Source organism: Podarcis melisellensis, assembly GCF_964234715.1.
Source record: "Podarcis melisellensis genome assembly, chromosome: 9".
NCBI lineage: Eukaryota > Metazoa > Chordata > Lepidosauria > Squamata > Lacertidae > Podarcis > Podarcis melisellensis.
Window position 1 is genome coordinate 21,578,585 of NC_138541.1, and position 27,417 is coordinate 21,606,001.

Sequence of the window (27,417 nt, forward strand, 5' to 3'; positions counted from 1 at the left end):
TAAAGTCATTGACATTTATTTCTTTTCTTTTTTTACATTTCCCAGTATCAAAGTGGTCATGCACTAGAAAGAAAGCAAATCCAGTTGTAACTGCTGCTGCTGTTGAGCAAAAGGTGCAAATTTGCCAATTCAGGAATTCGCACCTGGAAGGCACTTCAAGTAAGGGACTTGAGTTCAGCTTGCTGTAGAGACATGGTGCCTTCTGTATAACTGACAGCCAGATTCAGCAATCTGATTCCACATTACTTTTCACACCTTGCCAGAGTTAAAGGTTGCTGGAAGGTGGCTTTCGGCTCTGGTTTTAGAAAATGACTACTGGACATTTGTCTTTGTTGTAAAAAATAACTCTTATGTCTACCCAAGGAACATTAAAAGACTTATTGTAGAAATCAGATCTGAGTGTGCAGGGAAGACTCAGACTCTATCTTCCAAGACCAAAATGGAGGAAAACAATGCATGTCTGAGCCTTTTGCTCCCTCTGGTGAAACATCGCAGTAAAGTGCATTTTTTTTAGCATTATGTTTCTCTTTCCCAACAGATGGCAGCTCTCAGTACACTATGCCAATATTATCGCCCTTGAGTATTTGTAGTGGAAATCAAAGCTAGGGATAGGGGAAAGTTCCATTTTAAAACTTTCCCCTTAAAATAATATGATTAGCAATGTGATGCAGGGGGCTCTCTTATGCCATTTGACACTCATGTACGCCTCCATACAAAAGTTTTAAAAGCACTGCTTTTGCCACAAGCGATAAAAATGCAGATAATACAGCTTTCCACACTCACCTGATCTGCATTAAAGATCCTCTGGTGTTTTGTTTTTACAAAGCAGTCAGCAAAAAAACTGTGAGCATTTAAAAAAACCAAACAAACTGGGTGTACTGGAGGAATTGTGAGCAGTTTTGTTTAGGTAGTACAAAGCCCTCAATAGTTTTCAAAGGAATTGCAGCATCTTATGGAGCAGTGACTTCATCGCCACTGGGTCTGAAGGGTTGGGGAAAACCCCAATTTCTTTCTAACCCATGCCCAACATTGCTCTTAAAAAAAACACACACACACCCATGCAATATTCATGGGTATGGAGAAACTGAGAATGGAAAAAAAGGTTTTCCTAAATGACATATGTATGGATCTGCAAAATCTTTAAAGTAATACACTCCCCACACTTGTTAAATTGGAGACAGCATTCTAAGGTTCATGTGCAGCTCTTGACTCAAGTTTTGCTAGTATCTAGTTTTTTGAGTCCTAAAACTCATGTATCCTCTGAAACTTCAGCAACCCTTTCATTTTACAGAACACACATATATGGGTGATTGCCAGCAACTGTAAAAGCCATAAAAATAATAATCCCAGCAGGATCACACATCCTTCATCCAATAGTAGTCATTTCCTGCTGCCCTCATTCTTCTCTCCTCTGCAAGTATATTCTTAAGAAGCCAAAAAGACTCCAACAGTTCTTCCTGGATCCAGTTCAACCCATTAGGTCAAAGAGGCCAATGTATTGCTGCAGGCTGCTCTGAAGCTACTACTTTCGCTGGGTTGTTGTTGCTGTTTTAACGTTATAACGTGTAGATAGGGAAACGATGGCAGACAATATGAATCTTTGCAATGCCAGACCAGCCAGATTAGTATCTAATACATGGACAAACTTTGATGAACTTTCTTTGTTCCATGTGCAAAATCCACAACTGTCCACTGCACCATTACAATATTTGTAACATCACTCTCCCTGGATGGTCCCAAAGACTGCATATCTATTGCCAGAACATAGCTGCCTTTGGCTACTGGAGAAGCCATTGGGAGCTTTGACCATTGGTTGTAAAGTCTATGAACTTTCTCTTGATTATTTACTGATGGGATTGGTGCTTCTGGCATGTCTTTCTGCTGAGACCACTGAATAAACTTCCAGTGACACTTCATGGAGCCACCCTAAATGCTTTCTCATGCCCTGCTGGCATTTGTCTCTTTGAACCAGGCCACTGATTTACTCCACTTGTGGCTGCAGTCATTCAAAATTCCTGTGTGAAGGATGAAGGAACACCTGGATGCTGATTTAATGTAACTATATTCTCCTCTACTTGGGTTGCTGTTTTAGCAGGACCTACAATGCATTCCACATGGGATTTCAGACAACTGTATGCCACTATAGGGCACTGTGATTTCTTGGAAGCCTGGAGTTCCGATTTAGGTATTCCCTGACACTTCCCTATATTGGCGAAGATGCTTTCCCCCCATCTTCTTCATCGCCCAAGTCAGTCTTGTGAAGGAGTTTGGGTCCTGCCAGGCCAATGATCAGAGCCCCAGTTGGAGCTGTTAACAGGATTGCCAGGAAAGCTATTGTCAAGATGGTCAGGCCATAATGTTCTAGGACTGGGTCCTTCAGCTCTCGGGCTGTATCTAAACCAACAGAACCAATTGCAGCCTGCAGGGAAGGGGGGTGGAAAGGACATTGAATTGGATCACATGTTATAGTCACAGAAGGAAAGTTTCCTGTTGGCATGTCCCCCTTTCTGAAGCTACCTGCACCCCACAAAGAAGCCTTTCTGGAGAATTAGAGGGGGCCTTCCTGAACAGACAGTGCTGCTGCGGTTGCGAGGGAAAGGAAACCCCTTTCACTCCATGAACTTCATTGACTAATATTAGAGTGCAAGCAGGATTCTTTCATTTGGCCAGTTCAGGACTTACAGGAGCCAGATTTGAATAGCCTTACAATCACAGTTCACTGTGGCCCTTCTTAAATTTGGAGACCCTGGGGCTCAATCCAGCTTGTGGGGAAATGATAATCAGCTTCTGACTTGCAAAATGGGAGGCCTGGGCTGTCGCTGCTGTATGGGTCAAGTTATCAGTATTGTTACCATTATAATTCACTGGTGTCAGGGTTTCTGGGAGAGAGGAGGAGATGACAGAGGAGACGGAGAGCGAGTGGGAGGAGGGGCAGAAGGATGAGGAAGAAGATGACGGAATTCTGAGGGAATCCACGAGTCTGAGCAGCGAGTCAGAGGATTCTCAAAAGGGGGTTACCTTAATCAAGCAAAAGGGAGGAGAAGGGAGAAGCGGAGAGGAGCCCAGTGGAAGACAGACGCAGCAAGAGGCGTCTCAGCCGGAACGGAGTAAAGGGGGTGGAGTCGTCAGCCTCTCGGAGGGAGCAGGATTAGGAGAGAACAGAGAAAGGGGGTTGGAGCAAGGTGTTCAGCCGGAAAGGGTGGAGAGCAGAACAAGGGGTGGTGTAGCGGTCGAAAGAAAGGTCAGCAGCAACGTACGCGCGCCAAGTTCAAACGTAGAGGGGCGCGGAAGTGGAGAGAGCTCAGGGGAGGAGCCCGGCCCTAAAGCCAGAAGGAGGGGGGAAGAGGCGGCAGAGGATTCAGCCTCAGGCGAGTCACGGAGAGAGGGAACCCAGGGGGGCAGGAAGACCCTGCGGAAAAGAAAGGAGAGGAAGAGGTGGTCTAGAGCCAGGCTATTAAGTTGGTGTGGAAGAGGGGAGGAGTCAGAGGGGACTTCAGCGGTCTAACGTGACAGACGTGCGGCCACGATGCTGAACTGTACGAGAAGCAGAAATCTTCAATAAACTTTTCCTGTTAATAAACTGCAACGGAGTGAGGTCTCTTGTGAGCTGGGACCCGTCCTGGGTGGCCGTGACAGTAAGTCCCCTCTCAGAAAGCAAAAATTTTTTTTTGCGAAGCTCACGAACGGGAGCAGCCATGAGCGCTGAGGAGCAGCTGGTTGCACTGCGGGATCAGGTTACCGCTCTCACATCGGCAGTCATTGCTTCGCAGAAGAAGAATGACGACTTGGAGAAGACGTGCCAGGATTTGCAGGCAAGGTGGGAACACGCGGACAGGGCGGGGGCCCCAGGTTCCAGAGCGGAGGGCATTGCGCTTGGACGGAGGGGGGGTGCCCTGGTTCCGCATTTTAATGGCAACTTGCAAGACTATCCCAATTTCAGAGCGGACGTCGTATATGCACTGCATTTACTCCGTCACGATTTTAAAGATGAGGAGGAGAAAGTGGGGTTCATTGTTTCGCACCTGCATGGGGAGGCCAGGGCTTGGCTACGCAATCTGTGGCGCGAAGATGGACCGGCCCGTCGCAATTCAACTGCGTTCATCAAAGCGATGGATTCTTGTTTTCAATCCTCTGTGGATGTGGACATTGCGCGCCGTCAAATGCACGGGCTGAGGCAGGGGAAAGCGACTGTGCGCCAATACCACTCTAAATTTTTTGCATTGCTCACCGCCTTAGATTGGCCAAAGGACAGTAAGCCGGTCAGAGATCTTTTTTGGGAGGGATTGAGCCCCCCCATCAAGGATGAGATCGCTAGGGGGGACAGACCCCAGACCCTAGAAGACGTGGTGCAACGGGCTTTAGCTATTGGAATTCGACATGAGGGACGTCCGTGGCACGAGGAGGACGGGCCCCAAGCGCGTGCGCAAGCGAGGACTCTCCCTTTTGTGCACAGGGATTTCAGCCGTGCGCACCCCTCGCCAATGGGGAAGGACAGCGAGGAGCCAATGGAGATTGGTGGTGCTAGGGCTCAGAAGCCATCCCAGAGCCCTGTCCCTGGTGCAGCCAAAGCGAAGCCTCCTAGAGGAACCAGGAAGTGTTACATCTGTGACAGTGCGCACCATATGGCGAAAGAGTGCCCCCAGAGGCTCCAGAAGCACACTGCAGCACTGGCAACTGTAACAGCAGAGGTGCAACCAGGGGAGCAGCTTCAGGGAAACGACAGTGCCTGGCTGGAAGCAGAGCTACTGGGGCTCAGCCAGGCGGATCTGTAGACAAGCCCCCAGCATCACTGCAGAGCGTGGACCCTTTGCCTCCCAGACCGGCAGTTCTGCTCACAGCAACACTCCAGTTGCCTGATGGGAGACTCCTCGAGGTTCCAATAACGATCGATTCGGGAAGCAACGCCGACTTCGTGGGACTGCAGTTCGTTAAGCAGCACAACATGGCGCTCCTGCCTGCAACGACGCCTCTAAACGTGGTCACGGTAGACGGCAGGAAGTTGCTGGGGGGGCAAGTGGTGCAGCAAACCCCTCCCATGATGATGCAGATTGGCAACCATCGAGAACTTATTAGTTTCAATGTCACCCACTTATCGGACACACCCATCGTGTTAGGCATGAGTTGGCTGGAGAGGCACAGTCCCGCGGTTGCGTGGTACCAGCGGCAGATCACCTTTTGTTCATCGTATTGTGCTCAGCATTGCTTTCAGACCGATCAGGGAGGAGAAGCCGAGCAGCAGTTGCATCTGGGTATGGTGCAAACAGTGCCTCACAAATACCAGGACTTCTTGGAGGTTTTCTGTGAGAAGGAAGCTGACAAGTTGCCGCCTCACAGACCTTACGACTGCGCGATTGATTTAGTGCCAGGGGCGCAACTGCCTGCTGCCAAGCTGTACTCCATGTCGGAAGACGAGATGCAAGAGCTTCGGGAGTTCATAGACCATAACCTCAAGCGAGGTTTCATCCAGGAATCTAAAGCAGCGGGTGGCAGCCCTGTGTTCTTTGTGAAGAAGAAAAACACGCCCCAAAAAAGGCTTATAGTGGATTACAGGTTCATAAACAGCTTGACTAAGCCCAAAGCTTTCCCCATGCCCAAGATTGACGACCTTTTAGCGACCGTCAGGAGGGGCAAGATTTTCACCAAGCTGGACCTACGTGGAGCTTACAATCTCATCCGCATCCGGAAAGGAGATGAGTGGAAGACCGCCATGTTCACCCCTCTGGGCACATACGAATACAGAGTCATGCCTTTCGGTCTCCAAAATGGCAGCCACGTTTTTCAAGCATTTATGCACCACGTGCTAGCAGGTCTCCTCTACAAGAAGTGTGTCTGCTTTCTCGACGATATCCTGATTTTCTCGGAATCGCCGGAGGATCACGATAAGGACGTGAGGGAGGTCCTGCAGAGGCTGAAGGACCACAGGCTGTACGCCAAGTTGGAAAAATGCCAGTTTGATGTCAGAGAGGTTGATTTCCTTGGCTACAAGTTGTCCGACGAGGGACTGGCCATGGACAGGGCTAAGGTTCAAGCGCTGTTGGACTGGAAAAGCCCTCGAAATCGGAAAGAGGTCCAGAGGTTCATCGGCTTTGCCAATTTTTACCGCAAGTTTATTAAAGGTTTTGCGAACGCGACGGCGGCTATCACTGACACCCTCAGTTCCAAGAAGAAGAAGTTCGTCTGGACCGAACAAGCGGAGCGGTCCTTCCGGACGCTTAAAGGTCTTTTCGCCTCCGAAGAGCAGCTGCTCCACGTGAATCCCGGCAGACCCATGCGGGTAGAGACCGATGCGTCAGACAGAGCGGTTGGGGCCGTTCTTTTGCAAGAGGATTCACAAGGCAACTGGAGACCGGGTGCGTTCTACTCCCGGAAGCTCAGCAAGACGGAGCGCAATTATACCATATGGGACAGGGAGTTGTTGGCCATTCATGCAGCTTTCAAAGCGTGGCGACACTTCTTAATAGGAGCCAAGCACACGGTGCAAGTCCGCACGGATCACAAGAACTTAGAGTATTGGCGGACGGCTAAGTTACAGACCCAGCGACACATGCGCTGGGCGGAGTTCTTTGCGGATTTCGACTTCAAAATAGAATACATTCCAGGAGACTCCAATGTTATTGCAGACGCGCTGTCCCGAAAGCCGCAATACTTGGAGGAAGCAGCTCCAATCGCAGCAAAGCACATTTTCGCACCGCAGGCGTGGACGTGCGCTACCATCGCAGTCGACCTGGACGCGGTGCGACGCGCGTTGCAAAGGGATCAGTTTGCACAGTCCAAGATGGAGGAGCTACGCGGAGGGTCGCGAGACAACGATGAGTTCCAATTGCAAGATGGACTTTTGACTCGTAAGGGTGCCCTTTACGTGCCCACCGACGATCTTCGAGCCAAGGTTCTGCAACAATTGCATGACGCCCCTAGTGCAGGCCATTTCGGCAAAGAGAAGACGATGGAGTTGGTGGCTAGAGACTTTTGGTGGCCCCAGATGAGAGGAGAGGTGGCGGACTACGTCGCCAGGTGTGATATCTGCCAGAGGTCCAAACCAGTGCACCAGAAGCAGGCGGGATTGCTAGAACCGCTGGAGACACCGCAGCAACCGTGGGAGAGGGTAGCGTTGGACTTTGTTACGGACCTGCCCAGCTCCAGAGGTAAGACGGCGGTGTTAGTGGTGGTGGACTTGTTCACCAAGATGGCGCATTTCATCCCTTGTGCCAAGGTGGCGACGGCAGAACAGACCGCAAAGCTCTTCATCGATCACGTCTTCAGAGTGCATGGACTTCCGCAGTCCGTCTTGTCCGACAGGGGGCGCCAGTTTGTTTCCACTTTCTGGCGAAAGCTTCTGGGCATCTTGCACGTCAAAATCAACCTGACATCGGCGAGACATCCACAAACCAACGGTCAAGCGGAGAGGGTCAACGCGATCATGCAGCAGTACCTGCGGTGCTACGCCAACCAGCGACCTGCGGCGTGGGTGGACTATCTGCCGATGGCTGAATTCGCCTACAACAACACGAAACACGCATCCACCGGGGTGACGCCTTTCTTCGCGAACAATGGCCGTCATCCCAGAACCTTCCCGAGATTTGCGGCACCAGGAAGGGGGGGGCCTCAAGATGCCGACCAGTTTGCAGCGGAGTTGCAAGAGGTGCACGAGGAGCTGCGGAGACATTTGGAGCTGGCAAAACAGGCGTATAAGGTGCAGGCCGATAAGCACAGGAGGGCGGGAGAGGACATCCAGATTGGGGACTGGGTGTGGTTAGCAGCCCACGCGATGCCGGCCAGGTCATTGGCCAAGAAGAAGTTAGGACACAGGCAGCTAGGGCCATATCAAGTTGAGGCTAAGATCAATCCGGTGGCTTTTCGTCTAGCCCTTCCGGAGGGTTCCAGGGTGCACCCGGTCTTTCATAGGTCGGTGCTCACTCCCTACAAAACCCCACACAGGTTTCAAGAGTCAGGAGCACTCCCAGAGCCACGTAGGAGGGCGCCTGAGGGGGGGGAATCGCCAAGACCAGAACCTCTTAACGAGGTCACAGAGATACTGGACTCGAGATGGGGGGAGGAGGGAGTTGAATATTTTCTAGCCAGGGAAGGCACTCCGGCCTCTGCCAATAGCTGGGTGCCGGGTTACGCGTTGGACGAACCCCTGTTGAAGGAGGAGTTCCATGCACTTTTTCCGCACAAGCCCATGCCCGAGGAGTATTTTGATGATTGGCTTTTCACGCCCACTTTGTCAGACAGCACGTTCGAGGGTTTCTCCTCACCCGAGGGCCATACGCCCGAAACAAGCCCGACCAGGGATCCGAGACTGGGGGGGGAGGAGACAGGCCCTTGTTGGTGGGTGGATCAGCCAAGGGAGGCATGGAGTCAGAGATGGATGGTAGGTCCTTGGCAGGCAGCGCCAGGAGAAGCGGTGATGGAGGAAGAGACTGTGAGGTCTGTGGGTGGGGAACCCGAGTTCGAACACACATATACGGAGATGACAGAGGAGAACGTTGAAGTGGACAACTTGTATCCTGAACCGACCCCGGAAGAACCACGTTTTCCTCAACCTGCACCCGGCGAGCGGGAGGGGGGAAGGGGGGGCTTCGAGGGGGGGATGGATGTCAGGGTTTCTGGGAGAGAGGAGGAGATGACAGAGGAGACGGAGAGCGAGTGGGAGGAGGGGCAGAAGGATGAGGAAGAAGATGACGGAATTCTGAGGGAATCCACGAGTCTGAGCAGCGAGTCAGAGGATTCTCAAAAGGGGGTTACCTTAATCAAGCAAAAGGGAGGAGAAGGGAGAAGCGGAGAGGAGCCCAGTGGAAGACAGACGCAGCAAGAGGCGTCTCAGCCGGAACGGAGTAAAGGGGGTGGAGTCGTCAGCCTCTCGGAGGGAGCAGGATTAGGAGAGAACAGAGAAAGGGGGTTGGAGCAAGGTGTTCAGCCGGAAAGGGTGGAGAGCAGAACAAGGGGTGGTGTAGCGGTCGAAAGAAAGGTCAGCAGCAACGTACGCGCGCCAAGTTCAAACGTAGAGGGGCGCGGAAGTGGAGAGAGCTCAGGGGAGGAGCCCGGCCCTAAAGCCAGAAGGAGGGGGGAAGAGGCGGCAGAGGATTCAGCCTCAGGCGAGTCACGGAGAGAGGGAACCCAGGGGGGCAGGAAGACCCTGCGGAAAAGAAAGGAGAGGAAGAGGTGGTCTAGAGCCAGGCTATTAAGTTGGTGTGGAAGAGGGGAGGAGTCAGAGGGGACTTCAGCGGTCTAACGTGACAGACGTGCGGCCACGATGCTGAACTGTACGAGAAGCAGAAATCTTCAATAAACTTTTCCTGTTAATAAACTGCAACGGAGTGAGGTCTCTTGTGAGCTGGGACCCGTCCTGGGTGGCCGTGACAACTGGGTTGCTGAATTTGTGTATTAGGAAGCAAAATGGCATCTCCCCAAAGTAAAAACAATGCTTTTGGGGTCAACAGAAGGGGCTTCTGTTAGTGAGATCACTTTTGAAGTCAAATCTGTATGCATGGGGAAAGTGATCTCCTAAGAGAGCTGTGACAGAAAACACTTCAGAAAGAGAAAGAAATTAACCTATGGAGTAAGGAAGCCGATTATCAGGTTGCTTGCAAGAGTCAAAAGCAATACGCCTTTCCCACCTAGAGTAGCGCACCATGGTGGGTGATTTAGCATCTTTTCTGCAGAAGAAACAGGGTCTCCTATATAGGCGTACTCTACCTGGACAGTTGCTTTGGGGATCCATGCCAGCGCGATAAATGTTTTCTCTTTGAAGTTCAAGCCAGCAAAACTCACCAACAGGAATGTAGCAGTAACTCGTATCATGAGAGCCAAACACATTGTGATCATACAAAACCCTGTAGGCAGAGGGATATATACTTCATTATTCCTCTCAGGGGGAAATCAGCCCTCATCCTCATCTTATTAGGAACAAAAGTCAAAAGCGGGGTGATGCGTCAGCAGGACAAAGCCCTAACATTAAGTGAGAGTGAGGTGGCCAACTGAGACGGTGGGGAGCAGTTGCAAGATGTTAGGGAATAGAACTGTGTGGGCCATTTGGACTTCCCTATGTCCCCTACGCTAGCAATAAAGAGCATGAAATCACTTCAGGACTCTGAGTATATTTTAAGCTGCCACAGTGAAAAATGGGGAAAGAAGCCACTCCAGCCTGCCACCTTCTGCTGTGGATCACACAAGCAGCAGGGGCTGGGATGCAGCAGTTGACCCTCTGCTCTGTTGTCTCCAGGGTATTGCTCTGCCCATTCACTTATGGAAATGTATGCTTGTTCAGCTTTGGAGGAGATGCTCTATTAGCTGTCCTCTAAGGGACGAGGGTAGCGCTGTGGTCTAAACCATTGAGCCTCTTGGGCTTTCCAATCGGGTCGGTGATTCAAATCCCTGCGATGGGGTGAGCTCACATTGCTCAGTCCCAGCTCCTGCCAACCTAGCAGTTCAAAAGCACATCAAAGTGCAAGTAGATAAATAGGTACTACTCCGGTGGGAAGGTAAACAGCATTTCCGTGCGCTGCTCTGGTTTCGGTAGAAGCAGCTTAGTCATGCTGTCCACATGACCCGGAAAAACTGTCTGTGGACAAATGTCGGCTCCCTTGGCTAGTAAAGCGAGATGAGCGCCGCAACCCCAGGGTCGTCTGTGACTGGACTTAAGTGTCAGGGGTCCTTTACCTTTTTAAGGGACTATAGCCCTACTCATCAGTGTGTAGGAGCCAATTTCTAGAGGCTGAGTCCCTAATAAAATATTTGAGGGGGCCGGGCCACTCACAACTTGATGGGCATTGTCACTTAAATGGTGTGTGTGTGTGTTGCATCATGTGATCAATTATGCATGACGGGGCTTACCTGCCCCTCCTCCCGCAATGTCTTATTCAAGTTGGCACCCCTGCCAGCACAGGTTAGCAGACTTACCAACCATTTTTGGTCCGAGAGAGACAACGGATATTTCGGCCCCAATTAAACCAAACAGAAAGGGTTGGAAAAATTGCCAGGCAATTCTAACAATCTCTTCCACTGCTTTCTGCAAGATGAAGAGTGAACACAAAGTGTTACAAGAACTAGTATTATTCTTTCTTATTAGATCTTTAAAACAATTTTTAACGTAACAAGCAATTACATAGCATAATATATTATTCTGCGGCATGTTGGTTCATCCTGATCAATACAGGTGCTGACCGGCTGTGGATTCTGGAATTCTTTTCCCCACAAACTAGCTGTGTAATTGATCAATGTGTCCAACATTAATTTTGTTTAAGGAACCACTTTTCAATTTGTACCCATTTTCCCCAAATTTCTAGAAATTTTTAACTTCTATTCAGTTTAAGCTATGAATAACTAGCATATTTTGTAGTTGTAGTTGTTGTCATTCATAGTATTACATTTCTATCTTGCCCTTGATGCTAAAGGAGTCCAACTTGAGTTCTCTCCTTCACACAAATCTGTTCCTGAGTTCTCAGCTTTAAACGGCCTCGGCCCAGTATACCTGAAGGAGTGTCTCCACCCTCATCATTCTGCCCGGGCGCTGAGGTCCAGTGCCGAGGGCCTTCCGGCGGTTCCCTCACTGCAAGAAGTGAAGTTACAAAGAACCAGGCAGAGGGCCTTCTCAGTAGTGGCCCCCACCCTCTGGAAGGCCCTCCCATCAGATGTCAAAGAGATAAACAACTACTTGACATTTAGAAGAGATCTGAAGGCAGCCCTGTTCAGAGAAGTTTTTAATGTGTGATATTTTAATGTATTTTTGGTCTTTGTTGGAAGCCACCCAGAGTGGCTGGGGAAACCCAGCCAGATGGGCGGGGTAAAAATAAATTATTATTATTATTATTATTATTATTATTATTATTATGATGTTTGCGAAGACAGGAGTGTTTGGCGTGCTCTGGTCCATGGGGTCACGAAGAGTCAGGCACGACTAAACAACTAAACAACAACATTATGTTTGCAGAATGCTCACCTTCTCCACAGACCATCTCAGCCCAGCGAGAAATGACAAGACAATTGTGCAGAGGCCTCCAGATCCAGGAAAGCCAAAATGCTTGCAGCTCAAAAGAGTAAAAGCAGAGAGACCCAACACAAAGAATGCTCTCTTCCACACAACATATGTCTAAGACCAGGGAAGAAAACAGAAAGTATCTTTAAAATCTTACTATAGCATTACTAAGAAACTGCCCTAAATTGATGGAATCATAATGTTAATTTAAAAATCTACAAATGAGTCCTCCGTTTAGGACAAAATCAGCAATGACTGGAAGATCCTCACCCCCCCCCCCCAACAGAGTCACAGAGGATTCACATCCTTGGGAAAGAGTGATTTTGTAGCATTGACAATCTCTGGATCACATTCTCAACAGTCATAAACAAGGACATGGATAGTGTCTTTTGCATCATTCCCCTACCACTTCTCCTTGATGAGATGCAAGGCTGAAACTTTCCAGCAGCTTCCTTTCTCACCTGATCCTTGCTTGGAAAGTACCAAATAAAAATTCCCAGAAGGCCACCAGCTCCTGCGCCGATTACAACTTCTATTAAACCACGGAGGATACTCTTGAAGACAGAGCCTTTTTGGACACAACAGAAGAAAAGGGTGTAAACACAGATTTTCATTTTCCTGCTTTGCTTGCATAAAGTTTATGCAGAGGATAGATTATGTCTGGCCTTTGCTGAGCATGAGTTCTAATTTGTTTGTGGTTATGTGGCAATGAGCATTAATCCTTATTTGCTTGAGCAGTGGTTATATTATTCCCATTAATCATTAGTTCATCCCACACTTTTCGGTGCCTTCCCCGCCCCCTCACTTTCCTAAAGTCCTTCAAAAAAGTGGAGTTGTTGTGATAGGGCAACAGAGCTTTAATTCACTTCAAACCCACATTCCCAGTTTGTTCACACTTCTGTCTCAGCAGCGTCTACACCAGGGGTCAGCAAACTTTTTCAGCAGGGGGCCGGTCCACTGTCCCTCAGACCTTGTGGGGGGCCGGACTACATTTTGAAGAAAAAAAGAGTGAATGAATTCCTATGCCCCACAAATAACCCAGGGATGCATTTTAAATAAAAGGGCACATTCTACTCATGTAAAAACACGCTGATTCCCAGACCGTCCGCAGGCTGGATTTAGAAGACAAGTGGGCCGGATCCAGCCCCTGGGCCTTAGTTTGCCTACCCATGGTCTACACCTTGCTTGGTCCTGTACACAGAATGGAACATGGCAGGATCCCAAAGGATGTGGTTTTCGGGAAGCTGGTTTCAGGCACCAGGCCTGCTGGTAAACCAACTCTGCACTATGAGGTAAAGGTAAAGGGACCCCTGACCATTAGGTCCAGTCGTGACCGACTCTGGGGCTGCGGCACTCATCTCGCTTTGTTGGCTGAGGGAGCCGGTGTACAGCTTCCGGGTCATGTGGCCAGCATGACTAAGCCGCTTCTGGCGAACCAGAGCAGTGCACGGAAACGCCATTTACCTTCCCACCAGAGCGGTACCTATTTATCTACTTGCACTTTGATGTGCTTTCGAACTGCTGGCAGGAGCAGGGAGCGAGCAACGGGAGCTCACCCCGTTGCGGGGATTCGAACCGCCGGCCTTCTGATTGGCAAGTCCTAGGCTCTGTGGTTTAACCCACAGCGCCACCCGCGTCCCTCTGCACTATAAAGATGTCTGCAAATGAGACATGAAGGCTGGCAACATCAACCTTGTCGTGTGGGAATCCCTTGCAGACGACTGCAGTGTCTGCAGACAGACAGCAGGTCATGCATTCACAGTAGTTACCAGAGGAGAAATGAGGAGCGCAGAGAGAAGAAATGTCCTGAAGAGTATTTTCAAGATAGAAAGCAGACAGAGTTAAGAGTATGTCTTCCAGAGATCTTTGTTTTTGTTTTAAAAAGCAACTACTGAATTGAGAGGCTTTGTGCAGACTCCCACAAGAGGTGGCGGACTCTCTTTCCTTGGAGGTTTTTAAACAGAGGTTGGATGGCCATCTGTCCTGGATGCTTTAGCTGAGGTTCCTGCATTGCTGGGGGTTGGACTAGATGACCCTTAGGGTCCCTTCCAACTCTAAGGTTTGATGATTCTATGCAAGCGTTGCAATTGGTTCTCTGTCCAGCAGGTGGCAGCCACTGTACCACAGCAGAAGTAAAAGAAAAAAAGAAACTGCGCTCGTCTGCTGTGATTGTTCTACAGTTTCTAATGTGCAAAAATGAATATAAGAGGAAAGACAAAGCTGGTGTAATTCAGCTCAGAACCACAGACATCAAGGGAGTGGAAATAAAAGGCAGAACCTATAAACTAGGGCTGTTTGCAGATGACCTAATGGTGACAACACCAGACCCCATAAGCACAGCAACCTCCCTAATCAGAGAACTCAACAAATTTGCAATGGTGTCGGGCCTACAGGTAAATTTTACAAAGTCAGAAGCTATGTGCTTCAACACCCCTCCTCACACCCAAAAAGAGCTCATGAAGGTCACCAAAATAAAACTCTGCCACACCAAGTTCAGATACCTAGGGGTACAAATAACCAGAAACCTCAACAAATTGTACCTCCACAACTACAAGCCCCTGTGGCGACAAATTAACAAAGACCTAAAGAGATGGAATAACACGAATTTCACACTCTCAGACAAAATAGCCATGATCAAAATGATCACACTCCCAAAACTAACCTACCTCTTCCAAACCCTCCCAATCTGGATCCCCTCAACCCAACTCCGCAGTTGGCAGAGAAAACTACACTCTTTCATCTTCTCACATAAAAAACCAAGAATAAGCCCCAAATACCTGCACCTCCCCACCTCAGAAGGAGGATGGGGAATCCCCAACATAGAAGCATATTACATTGCCAACCAAATACGTCATATAATTCCATACATACTAGAAGATGAGACAAAACAATGGGTACACCTAGAGAGGGACACAATCGAAAATACCTGCACCACAACATACCCACTCCTCCCAAACAAACTAAAGAAAATTCCCACAACACTTAACAGGTACACACAGACCATGCTCAAAGCATGGAAAACACAAATAGGCAAACTATCCCCAACCCCATCCCCACTAATCCCCCTGGCGTACCACCCATTATTCCACCATGCAGCACAAAACCTCCAGATAAAAGTCTGGCGAACCAAAGGCTTATATCGCCTAATAGACTTTTATAAAAATAACAAACCCTTGTCAAAACAAGAAATACAAGACAAACTAGAAGACACCCAAATGACCTGGTTAACACGACACCAACTACATGCCCTCTTAAACAACCCAACAGTAAAATCAGCAGCAACTAGGCCCCTGACAACCTTTGAAAACCTCCTCCTAACAACAAAGGGAAATGGTAAAGGGACGGTATCCGCAATATACAAAATACTACTCCAAAATCCCGCAAATCCCCTAGACGCAATCAAAAAACAATGGGAGAATGACATAGGCTATGAGATTAACCCCACTCAATGGACCAGAATGTGGTCCAAACCCCCCTTTAAATCCATATCAACGAAAAGAAAAGAACTCACACTGAAACTCACCTACAGGTGGTACCTAACACCAAGGAAACTAGCGCTAATACACCCAGGAACCTCACCAAAATGCTGGAGAGGGTGTACCTCCTCAGGCACATACCTCCACATGTGGTGGGAGTGTCCCAAAATCCAACTATTCTGGACAACAGCCATACAAGAAATATGTAAAATAACAAAGCAAGTATTAGACTTCACCCCAGAATTGGCCCTACTAAACATCTTCCAAGACAACAATGCCCATTTACACCACAAAGAACTCATAACCCACCTACTTTCAGCAGCCAGAAACACCATAACCAGACACTGGAGAGACCTGTCAGGAGTAAGCATGGACCAATGGTACCAAATAGTATGGGAAACAGCCCTACTAGAAAAATTAACTAATAAACTGAAACTGACACGGGGACAAACAGAAGAAGACACCTTCACCCCGGTATGGCTCCCCTTTATCACATACACAGCCCAACAGGACAATGACAATAATCCACCAACAGCATACAAATCAATATGGCTAACTTGATCCAAAACACCCACCCACCTCACTCACACACGAAAACAAAGATCACCACAGCCAATCACAAACAAACAATCACACCCTAGGCCAACCCCAACCTCTCTCACCACCAAAGGAACACAAGTGAATAACACAAGCACGCTGACACCAAACTACATACATTAAGCATAATAGAAACACCGCTACCCTACCCCCATCCATCTCCCCTCCCTCCACCCTCCTTTCTTTTCTTTTCTTTTTTCTTCTCCTCCTAATGCCTCAACAAATGAAATGGATTTGTAAAAATGTTACACGGGGGGAAAAAAATACGAGGCACTACACTTACACTGTAAAACAAGAAAACCCTTAATAAAATATATTAAAAAAAAAAAAGAACCAGAATTCTGGGTTCCCTCCAGACTGTCACTATAATGAAGGATGTATTCAACTTCATACCTGCAAATTTAAGTTTTCACGTAACAAACCAACTTTTACTTCTTTTTTAAAAGCAGACTTTTTTGTAGTAAGCAAAGTGATGGGAAAGCACACTAAAAAGCCTGGGATAACAATCAGTTGATGGGAAGTCGTATAATCTCTGCGCAAACAGATTAGCTCACTCAGCAGTGGCTATTGTATAACCACTGCAGGAAGAGATAAAAATAAGTGCTTAATAAGACACTAATAAGGCACTTAATAAGACACTAATAAGGCACTAATAAGACACTGCTTAAGCAGACACTATATAGCCGCCCCACAGGCTTTGTGCAAACAACTTAGGATGGATACTCAATAACAGGTCTTCAGAAAGCTCACCTCTGTAGTGAACTACCACATAAAATAGAAAAGTTCAGCGCAGCTGTCTCGTGTGATGTGCTGCTTTTGCTACCTCTTTCATGCATAGCACTTAGTTGGAAAGCTGCACTGCAAAAGCTGTGTGGAGTTTGAAGGATGGCCAAGCTGCAGTCTGTGTGTCATTTCAGAAAGTGCAAATTAAGTAATTTCCGCTTTAATGGGAATAGAATGGAATTCCCCTTCTCCCAATCACAGCTGTTTGACAACATATATTCTCTGTTAGAGAAGAGGTCACATCATAATGAACCGTTCCTGAAGTCAGCCTTCTCCTATTCTCAAGGGAAATAGCACCAGATTCAGCCTCCCAATTCTGCCTATGCTTTTTTTAATGGGTCCATGCAGTGGCTTTTCATTTCTAGGGCATAGCTCCAGTACCTGTGGAAAAGGCGATGCCCAAGAAGGTGTTGAATCCTGTAATGGCCACGATATCATCCATGCTGGCAGCAGCTATTAGCAAGGTAGGAATGCCTTTATCGACACCATATCCTCTGGATTGCAACACCAGCAATGAAAGGACGACGATAGCAGGAGACACAGCACCTAGAACAAACCTGAAAGGGCACAAAATTAGCTCTTGGCGAAAGAAGGGAACATTACATTGCTTCATTCAGATAAAACTTTACAGAAGATGATGTATCAGAAATTTCTGGAAATAAATGTCTCTCCCCGCCCCTTCTCTCTATAATCACAACAATGCACTCCATGTTGCAAAAAAGGGAAAACAAGACACAGCTGTGTGCAGTGCCGGATTTACATATAAGCTAAACAAGCTATAGCTTAGGGCCCCCTCTCTTGGGGCCCCCAAAAAAATTAAAGGGGAAAAAAGCTGGATGTACATTTCCAAAATGTAAGATAATAAACAAATAAAATAAAACCTACATACAAGAACAGTGTTTTGTGTTGTGTAGGCTCCTATGATGTAAGTAATGGGCCCTGCCTGCTAGTCTGCTCCCTAAAACATCACTGGTTTGCTCATTTCTATATATAGGGTGCCTACACTCTGCATGGACTGGTTGCATAGCAACATGTGCAAATGACTATTAGGTCAGGCATCCCCAACCTGCGGCCCTCCAGATGTTTGGGCCTACAACTCCCATGATCCCTAGCTAACAGGACCAGTGGTCAGGGATGATGGGAATTGTAGTCCAAAACATCTGGAGGGCCGAAGGTTGGGGATGCCTGCTATTAGGTCCATAAATTACCACATAGCATATATTCAACACAAAAAAACAGTGACAATTTGTTGTTGACAAAGGACAGCTGGACATATAAAGGGCCCCGTTACCTTCAGTAGCTTAGGGCCTCATCAAACCTAAACCCGGCCCTGGCAGTGTGTCTTCTCTGTGTTTCTCAGTGCCGCCACTCTATGAAACGCTTCAAGCACCTTCATTATCCAGACTGGTAATGGAATGCAGGGGAAGGGAGAGATTCCATGCTTGCATATTCCTATTAATAACACTAAAGAACCCAAAAGATGCATCCCCTCAGGGCTCGGGACTTTGCGCGCTGTGTTTAAGGTTGCAGTTGTAGGTATTGCTAGAAGATATGTACCACTTGCAAGAAAGAGAAAGCAAAGTTATCTCTTACCCTAACATAAACCCCCATTCCCATGGCAGGTCCATGATATAGTGAGACAGGACAGCTGCTGCACAGGCTTCCGTGAGGCAAGGACCAAAGCTTAGTCTGAAACAGATCGCTTTCAACTTATTCAGAGCCTGAAAGACAAAACACATTTTTTTAAAAAAAAACAACTGTTGTCAACTTCTTTTTTACTGTTACGTAAAATCAGTTGAGATTTGCTCTGCTGTACTCAGCTTTGATTGTATGGGACAATACAATGCATTATAATAGGAGATTGGAAGTGGATTCAAGGTGTTTAGGATGAAGATAGACGTACACCTTTCAGTTCGTCTCCTGCAGTGTGAACGCAACTCTTCAAAGTGCATTACAGATATGCATTCCAGAAAACTGCATACTAGGTTGGCAGTAAGTCTCACCCTTAATTTCGAGAATTAGGGGGCTTGTAAGTTTCCCCCACATTCTTTTTTTAAGGAATGCATGCACAGGCAACACTATCTAATTTTAATTCCCTTTGGGTGAGAGAGAATTAGAGACTTGCAATGCCCTTCATTTACAAATATACAAGCAGAGCGTAAGTGGAAGTAATTCATAAAACATAAAACAGTAATTAATTTTTTAAAAAGGGTCTGTGGATCAGGAGCTGTAACAATATACAGTGGTACCTCGGGTTACAGACGCTTCAGGTTACAGATGCTTCAGGTTACAGACTCTGCTAACCCAGAAATAGTACCTTGGGTTAAGAACTTTGCTTCAGGATGAGAACAGAAATCGCGCAGCGGCAGCGGGAGGCCCCATTAACTAAAGCGGAACAAATTAAGTTCTTAACCCGAGGTACCATTGTATTCAGTAAGATGCTCAGCCTTCACCTTAAAAAATTCAGAAACTTATGTAAAAACAGTGACAGAGATTAGGGGTAGAAGTGTGTTGGATTGGTGCTAGCCAATAGTTGCCCTTCACAGATGCATTTTCCCCAAACGTACATTGGCATTGCAAGAAACTTGCTCCAAAAGATTTCCCAGAGCTTGCTCCAAAGCAAAAAACCCCCATACTTTTGTACCAAATCATACCACTACAACCGCAATAAAAAATACTGTATCTGTTTTCATTCTTCCTTAGGAATGGAAAATTTAAATAGAATGGTGCTTGAATCCAAGAGCTGTGGGTTTGGCATCTAGGTAACAACTCTGTTTTCTGGGTTCTACAAATGTCTCTGATGTTTAGAGAGAGGTGGGATAGAGAAATTATATCTAGCATATTATCTAGTGAATATTTGGAGCCGGGAAGAGTTTAAAGAATAAACAATCTTTCTGCGGGCAACATTCTTTTATTTTGCTTTTGTGTGGTGTCCAGGAAAGCTCTTTGCCACACTTCTCAGTGTCCATAAAGATTTTGCATGTGTTAAGGACCATTTGATACTTCACCTCTGGGTCGAGGCCAAGACCAGCAAGAGCCAAGATAATTGAGAGGGCAATGTTTCGCAGGGTAGCTCCCCATTTCACATTGATCTGGACTAGTTTACTAGTGTACGGGACATTCCTGATGAGAAACCCAGCGAGCAGCATCCCTAAATGGAACAGAGAAAGGCATGTCACTCATTGCTGACATCACAGGCGGCAAGCAACATTTCGAAAACATGGGATGAAATGGCTGCAGTGTTAAATTGTGTGCCAGAATAACAATATGGAATGGGGCTGGGATTGGGCTATATCACTGGGGGAGAGGGGCTGAATCCTTTCCCCTCTACCCTTTCACAATTTTAATCTGCTGGAAACCAGTAACAGTTGCAGGCAGCTGGGGAAGAGAGCAGCATATGAATGCCTTTTCTCCAATCTGTACCAAGTAACAACTGTGGCACGAATTTAAGTCAAGGAAACAGTTCTGTGGTCAAAGGTGAAAAGATCCCTTCTCCAGAACTGCAGCCCAGATCCTGTTCAAGCCCTTTTCTGTGGCTGCTTATAAGTCTGAAAAACAGTATCTACTTATCTAATTTACATGGAGATCTCACCCACAACTGGGAAACACTGGCCTGCGAGTGCTCCAATTGAAGACGCTCAAACTCGGGACGAAAGGGAGAACCGTGCTAAGAGGAAGGCACGCTTGGCAAACCCTCACTACTATGATTAACTCCTGCCTGGAAACCTATGTCCCCACTGTGGAAGGACGTGGAGATCCAGAATTGGCCTCCACAGTCACTTGCGGACTCACTGTGAAAACTGTGTTTACAGAAGACAATCTTACTCAACTACGAGCGATAGAAGAAGAAGAAGAAGAAGAAGAAGGACATGCAGATAGGATTCTCTCTGCCCCAACCACTCTGTGTTGTCTCAGATGGAGAAGAAAAACAGCCTTCCATCTTAAACTGACAGTGACTGGTAGATGCCATTCTTCCTTTTTCTATTTGACAAGACACAGAGATCCCTGGGATTGATCTTACTGTGCATCGGTGGAATTCAAACTTACATACTTGATGAAGCAGGTATATGACCATCAACATACAAAGATCCTAACAGCAACTTACATATGCATGTTAAGAAACCAGCTTTTCTTAAACAAAGAGCTCCTTGTCTTTTGTCACTCTCCTGCCCAAAATACAAGGGACCCAAGTCCAGCTCAGTCTAAGAGGTAGTTAAGCACATGTATTCAATGGATTTAACAAGACTGACACCTTTTCCTCTTTTGGCTGGATGGGATCGTATGTAGGGTGATGCAAATATGCTGTATATCTTGCTTACACTTGAGAGTCCTCTATTACTCACTGGCTGGAGGGGGGAAATGGACAAAGAAACTCTTTAAAACTAGAAATACCTTTTGTAACATTTCGGTTACCTGAAGGAAATAAGCCTATGACTGATCTCCAATGGAAACCTCTTGAAATGATGCATAAATAAAATGGGAGCCTAAATTGACATTTGGACAACTCTGCTGTCATATTGAAAAAACCAGGTCTATGTAAAAATAAGATGATGCACGGTACCTGATAAAGCAATACTTACCAAAAAGACGAGGGAGTGGAGGGAAGCCAGGTATTCTAATGGACTCCATAATTTTACCACCAAGTAAAGAACAAAAGAAGAGGAACAAAAGTCCAAAGACATTTCCACCAGGAAGACATTCCTTGCCTATAACAGCCCAGAAAACAGCCCAGATCAGCGCTGCTGCTGCTACTGGAAAACAGGGGAAGAAATGCTTTAGTATCCTTCAGAAATCATGTTACATTCTTCAGAGCTTCATGAAAACTGATTTTTGGTTAAAGTAATGAAAGAAACAAAAGTTGCGCTAGTAATGCACTTTTCTGTGCCTTTTTTAAAAATGGTCTTTTAATTTGATTCTTTATTTAAAGCTACTGTCAAATGCTTGTTGTCATGCAGGCAACAATGATGGGCTGTTGCAAATCAGCTATGGTGCTAAATGTGCTACCATGCAACCCAGGCCACAGATGAGCATGATTGCTTTTTTATTGTTGTTCTGCAATCTAAATAGGTTTTAGAGATGTTTCAGATCTCCTCCCAGTTACTGTTATTTGTTTGAGAACAGCCCCTTCTGTTCTTTCCCGCTGCACCAGAATGGGAGCACTGTAAAGTGCAGATGCAATTTTAGAACCATTTCCTACACAGCTCTGGCGAATGAAAACAGAAGTTACAGGGAGCCAATGGCACAAAGGAGCTTCCATACTTATCCTTCTTTCTTTGTTCCTGGGAGATGAATACTATCAAAATCAAAAGCAATAAATACCACTGCAAATAATATAAATGGATTAATAAATAGTAAAACTTTCTCCTATGTGACCATTTTCATCTAGGATCTTTAGAGATTTCACTCAGCGGCAAGGCATGAATCGTGATGTTTTCTGCAGATCAAATTATTTGGGTCATATTCTGTACACATTACAGGAGAAAGTGTCTCTTTGTGTGCTTGGTCATGACCCACTTTCAAGATAAATCTGCATAAATGTAGTGAGGATTATAGACTTTTGGGAGTTCACTTACAAGAGAGAACATTAAGACTAGGCTTAAAAGCTTACAATAATGATTACAACAATAATAGTTAGGAATGAACTGCAGAGCTGATGGATCAAAATGGAAGGGATATCAGTTATCTTGTCTGTTTAGCAGACAAAAGAATTTCAGTGGAGTTCTGAAGGTTTTGGTTAAGGCTCCTGAAGGTTTTACTTGATTTATCACACACTGATTTTCCTCCAAAGACCTCCGAGTGGCTAAACATATCCAGGCAGGTTAACTGAGCCAAACCTGCTGAAGAACTACACATGAAAATGTTAGAATATCTTACATGTTTCTTGCCAATTCACCTCAAGGGTGCTTGACGTCCCACAATTAATTATCCTGGGATAATTAGCCTTGCAACTTCCTTAAACCTCTGGTTTGTTTCTGCCTTGTAGAAGGTCAACGTCCCCACTCAAATCAGAGACCATCAAAACAATCCCAGTACTGTTAGCTGTGACACTGTGCAGAATTCACAGTTCCATAGGCCAGCAGAATGATGTCTGAATAAAAGCCAGTAATTAAGGGATCAGCTGATTGTCGGTGACTTCAGTCTCCACTGGGATTAGTTACATGCTGGAGTTCTCCACCCTTGCCAAAAGGGGAGTTACCACTGATCAGCTGATATTATACCTTTTTAAATATAAAACCCTGGACCTTAAGATTAGGTTTTAAAAAAAGAAACCAAGACAATTATAGCCAATAGAAAACTAAAGGGTGGCTGTATTCGCTTCCCCTTTTGTATTCCCTTTGCATACCATTTGTTACTATTTCAGCAAATATGCCTTGTGGAGGGAAAATACATATTTGCCGCAGTTTTCCTGGTGGCTCCTCTTCCACTTGCGGTTCAAAATCCTTCAGTGACGCTGCCTCTTCATTTTCTACAGGAAGAATCTCCTCCTGATTTAAAACGGGGAGAGCAGGGGATGACACATTATCACCAATTGACGTACCAAATAATGTCAGAGTCCTAAGAAGCAAGTGCTACTCAACTCAATGGGACTTACGGTACTTCTGAAGATATACCGTGACAAGACTGGGGATTTCGAAATCACTAGGTGAATAACATCAAAAGGACCACTCCTAAATTGTCCTTTGTAAAGTTACCAGGCGCAGCTATCTTTTCTTAGTGAGATTTCACCCACTAACTGGGTCTTCTTAAAGTTCTTTTGAATGGGGCAAAGGAAGGCTTTCCCCCGTTCCAGCTGACATAATCTTGGTGTGCAGTGTGTGCCTGCAAAATGAGCCAAATGAGGCAGACAGGTTTTCTGGAGAGGGGCAAGAGAGAGCTAGAGAGGTGTAGGGCAGTAGACTTCCCTCTCTCTTGGGCAATAGGGCAGTTCATTAAAAACGTTTTGGTTTTTTTTATATAAAAAAAAGCCTGCTCCAAAGGTCTTATCTTACTACACTAGGGATTATACTGTACAGCTATATCTGAAATTTCATGCATATCAGTTAATATCTTGACCCTCCTCCACGAAAATAGCTGTTTTACTTGGCCGTTTTCCTATGCCGTGAGGGCTGAAATTTCAGTTCAGTGGAGCAGGGTCAAGATATTAACTGATATGCATGAAATTTCAGATATAGCTATATAATCCCTAGTGCAGTAGGATAAAACCTCTGGAGCAGGCATTTTCAAAAAAAAGTTTTTTATGAACTGTCCTATTGGGCATACTTAAGCTGTGAATATCCACCTATGCTCAGCCTGTATATTCAAAAAGAAACTCGAAAACACATTAAGAGCCTCCACTAGTTAGGGCTGCCATATGTCTGGAATTTCCTGGACATAGCCAGGATTCGCTATGGCATCCTGGCGGAATTGTCAGATAGTGGCTAAAATGTCCAGGGTTTGTTTTTGGCGGTTTCCCTAAAAAATAGGTAAATACTTCATTGGGGGGGTCATTTTTGACCCAAACTGTCAATATATTTATAAAATATGTAATTGACAAATACCTGAGCTATTTCAGGCTCGGAATCAACCTTATTGGTCTTTGCAAAGTATCCTCCCATCCTTACTGTTCTTCACAACATCCTCCGACATGCTGACCAACCTGTGATTTAAACAAAATGTATTTCAGGTGCCATATATTCTACCTGATTTAAAAGGGTTTCCCCCCACTCCCAACAGCATTGGGATTTCTTTCTATTAATATTTAAACATTCAGCTTCCCAACCACAGGGTTACTTGCTAAATTACAGTGGATTTCGATCCAATGAACCAAGGGTAGAAGGAAAAACAATGTCAATGCTCTTTTGCAAATGTCTGTGCAAGTTCATACAGTGCTACAATGGGCAGGTTACACAGCAATACTCCAGTTTCTGCCTGAGCCTCAAGTATGTGTTTGAAGTTGCATGAACTCTTGTACTGAGTGAAAGAACATCTTTGGATTTGGGTTTCTTTTTTTCTAGTACAGTGCTCTAGCAAAATCTTGCAGGTCAACTAACAATATTTACTAAACTGGGTAAAGTATTTTTTTTTCCTGACCTAGTCAAAGATTAGTAGTCTGTGCTGCCATGCTGGCTGCAGAGGAGGGAAGCCTCCACAGTCAGCACGCCAATACAGTTTCTAGGCTGTGTACACCATACCTTTAAACCACATTCCTTCCCTCAAAGAACTCTGGGTACTGTAGTTTAAGAGGTGCTGTAACACTGTGAGGAGTAAACCGCTTTAAAATTATAGTGTGTACAAAAGTAAAAGGTAAAGGACCCCTGGACAGTTAAGTCCAGTCAAAGATGACTATGGGGTGTGACGCTGATCTTGCTTTCAGGCCAAGTGAGCCGGTGTTTGTCCACTAAACCGCTTCTGAAGCAAGGGAACACTGTGACGGAAACCAGAGTGCATGGAAACGCTGTTTACCTTCCCACCACAATGGTACCTGTTTATCTACTTGCACTGGCATGCTTTTGAACTGCTAGGTTGGCAGGAACTGGGACAGAGCAACAGGAGCTCACCCCGTCACGGGGATTCAAATCACCGACCTTCTGATCAGCAAGCCCAAGAGGCTCAGTGATTTAGACCACAGTGCCACCCACATCCCTATAGTGTGTACAAAGCCTCGGTAGGCTGCCGACATGTAAAAGAAACTGACTTCAGATGGGAACACAGTGGTTTGCCAAAGTGGCAATGTTCCACATAGCTGTCAAAGCTTGAGCAGCAATGATGACCTTAGGGTGCTAAAATCAATGAAGAGTTATAGTTGTGGTTTGGCAAGGTGTAGGGGCCAATTTCCTGGGCATATCTGGAATATTGCAGCCACAAGCTCAACAACTTTTCTATCCAGGTTTTCACTTTTTGAAATATGGCAACCCTGATATTGTTATGAGTTTGTGGGTGTCAGGGTTTGTGGGTGCAAGACACGCAAAATTCCTGTATTTAGTAAGTGCTAGAATTTAATCAATGCTTGGAGAGTTAAACTGGAAGCCAGACCCTTAATAACTGGACTCAACTCCCCGTGTTCAAAAGATTGCCATAAAGATTGGCCAACTGCAGAGAACAAGGGGAGATGGGTTATCAGCAAAGACTCTGTGCCAGCCAGCAAATGCAAGGAGCCCCTCCCTGACCTATGAGAGCATTAGAAGACAGTCCTAGAGTTTTTGTTAGGACAACATTTTAGGCTTTCAGTTGGCTGCGTTGTGATCGATGTGAAAAAGGCGTCAACCGTCTGTTAAACTTAGCAAGCTGGAGAGTACAATGGGAGAGAAGGGACACTCCTGCAGGGCAATGCCTGCAGCAATGGGAGAGAAGGGGCACTCCTGCAGGGCAATGTTTTGAACCTCTCTATCGTAGGTGGCGCTGTGGGTAAAAGCCTCAGCGCCTAGGGCTTGCCGATCAAAAGGTCGGCGGTTCGAATCCCCGCGGCTGGGTGCGCTCCCGTTGCTCGGTCCCAGCGCCTGCCAACCTAGCAGTTCGAAAGCACCCTCAGGTGCAAGTAGATAAATAGGGACCGCTTCCTAGCGGGAAGGTAAACGGCGTTTCCGTGTGCAGCTCTGGCTCGCCAGAGCAGCGATGTCACGCTGGCCACGTGACCCGGAAGTGTCTTTGGACAGCGCTGGCCCCCGGCCTCTTGAGTGAGATGGGTGCACAACCCCAGAGTCTGGCAAGACTGGCCCGTACAGGCAGGGGTACCTTTACCTTTACCGTAGGGTCAGGTTGTGTGTGTGTGAAAAAAACATATATCATAAGGACACCACAGTGTCGGCCTCATTTCCAAAGGAAACATGGACCCTGGGTAAGAGGGGATAAAAATTGTAAACAGCTTTTCAAAAGCTTCATATCAAGATCACCTCCTAAACACTTGCTTACTGAGACTAAAGCTGCAACAACCCTTAAGACACTTACTAGGGTGTGTAAATCAGTGGGCCTTACTTCCAAGTAAACATGCTTGGGATTGGGCTGTAGCCAGTGCTTTTTTCCTTAAAAAATGTTTAGGGATACTCTCATTTTCCTACTCATATTGAAATACTGCCCCTCAATGAGGCCAAACTTAGATTCACAAAATGTTTAGGGGTATGTGTACCCCTGGTTTACCCCCAGAAAAAAGCACTGGCTGTAGGCTCAGTCACCTCTGCACTGATTTACATGGGAATAACTTCCAGTGAACCCAATAGGGTTTAAGAAACCATTAACTGGGCCAAGCTGCAATACGTTTTCCATCTCAAGCAGCTCGGCTAAACAAATGTGGGCCGGTTCAACGGCGGATCAGTGTAAGCGCACATGCCGGCCCTCTGAGAGATAAATCCCTACCTGTCTTCAGAAAGTCACACAGAAGCCGCTGCTCACCCATGGAGGGCAAGAGGAGACAGAGGGCCCAGAATAGCTGACCACTGAGGCCGATTTACACCTTCCAGTGGCCAGGGCAGGAGGGCAGCCTTGAAGAGTCAACCTCTGTCCCTCAAGCTAGGTTTCAGCGGCAGATCGCCAGGCTGGCTCTGAGGCGACCATTTCTCTCCAGGGACTTTACCAACCCTCTCTCTGTCAAGCCATGAAAACCAAGATGGTGTG

The 27,417-nt window shown here is 46.5% G+C and overlaps 1 protein-coding gene across 3 annotated transcripts; it reads right to left on the reverse strand.

The window, feature by feature from the left end:
* On the reverse strand, positions 1 to 27,417 carry LOC309377589 (sodium/hydrogen exchanger 9B2-like). Of its 3 annotated transcripts, none has more exons than XM_081925098.1 (12): positions 27,196 to 27,417; positions 24,369 to 24,466; positions 23,174 to 23,315; positions 21,411 to 21,581; positions 19,839 to 19,981; positions 18,424 to 18,551; positions 17,212 to 17,387; positions 12,436 to 12,542; positions 11,939 to 12,088; positions 10,900 to 11,008; positions 9,697 to 9,833; positions 1 to 2,419 (listed from the first exon to the last, which is right to left on the reverse strand). In XM_081925098.1, exons 2-12 carry the CDS (start codon positions 24,423 to 24,425, stop codon positions 2,204 to 2,206), a joined length of 1,536 nt encoding a protein of 511 aa, XP_081781224.1. In that variant the 5' UTR covers positions 24,426 to 24,466; positions 27,196 to 27,417; the 3' UTR covers positions 1 to 2,203. The 3 variants fall into 3 exon arrangements, with proteins under 3 accessions (XP_081781224.1, XP_081781225.1, XP_081781223.1); XM_081925099.1 differs by having other exon boundaries at positions 21,411 to 21,536; positions 27,160 to 27,417; XM_081925097.1 differs by having other exon boundaries at positions 27,160 to 27,416.

Coding starts and splice junctions, on each gene's coding strand:
- LOC309377589 (XM_081925098.1), bottom strand. CDS start 24,425: ATGGGAGGATACTTTGCAAAGACCAATAAGGTTGATTCCGAGCCTGAA. Junction 23,316..24,368: donor CCGAGCCTGAAATAGCTCAG/GTATTTGTCAAT, acceptor GTTTTAAATCAG/GAGGAGATTCTTCCTGTAGA. Junction 18,552..19,838: donor GTCTTGGCCTCGACCCAGAG/GTGAAGTATCAA, acceptor TTTGTCTTTCAG/GCTCTGAATAAGTTGAAAGC.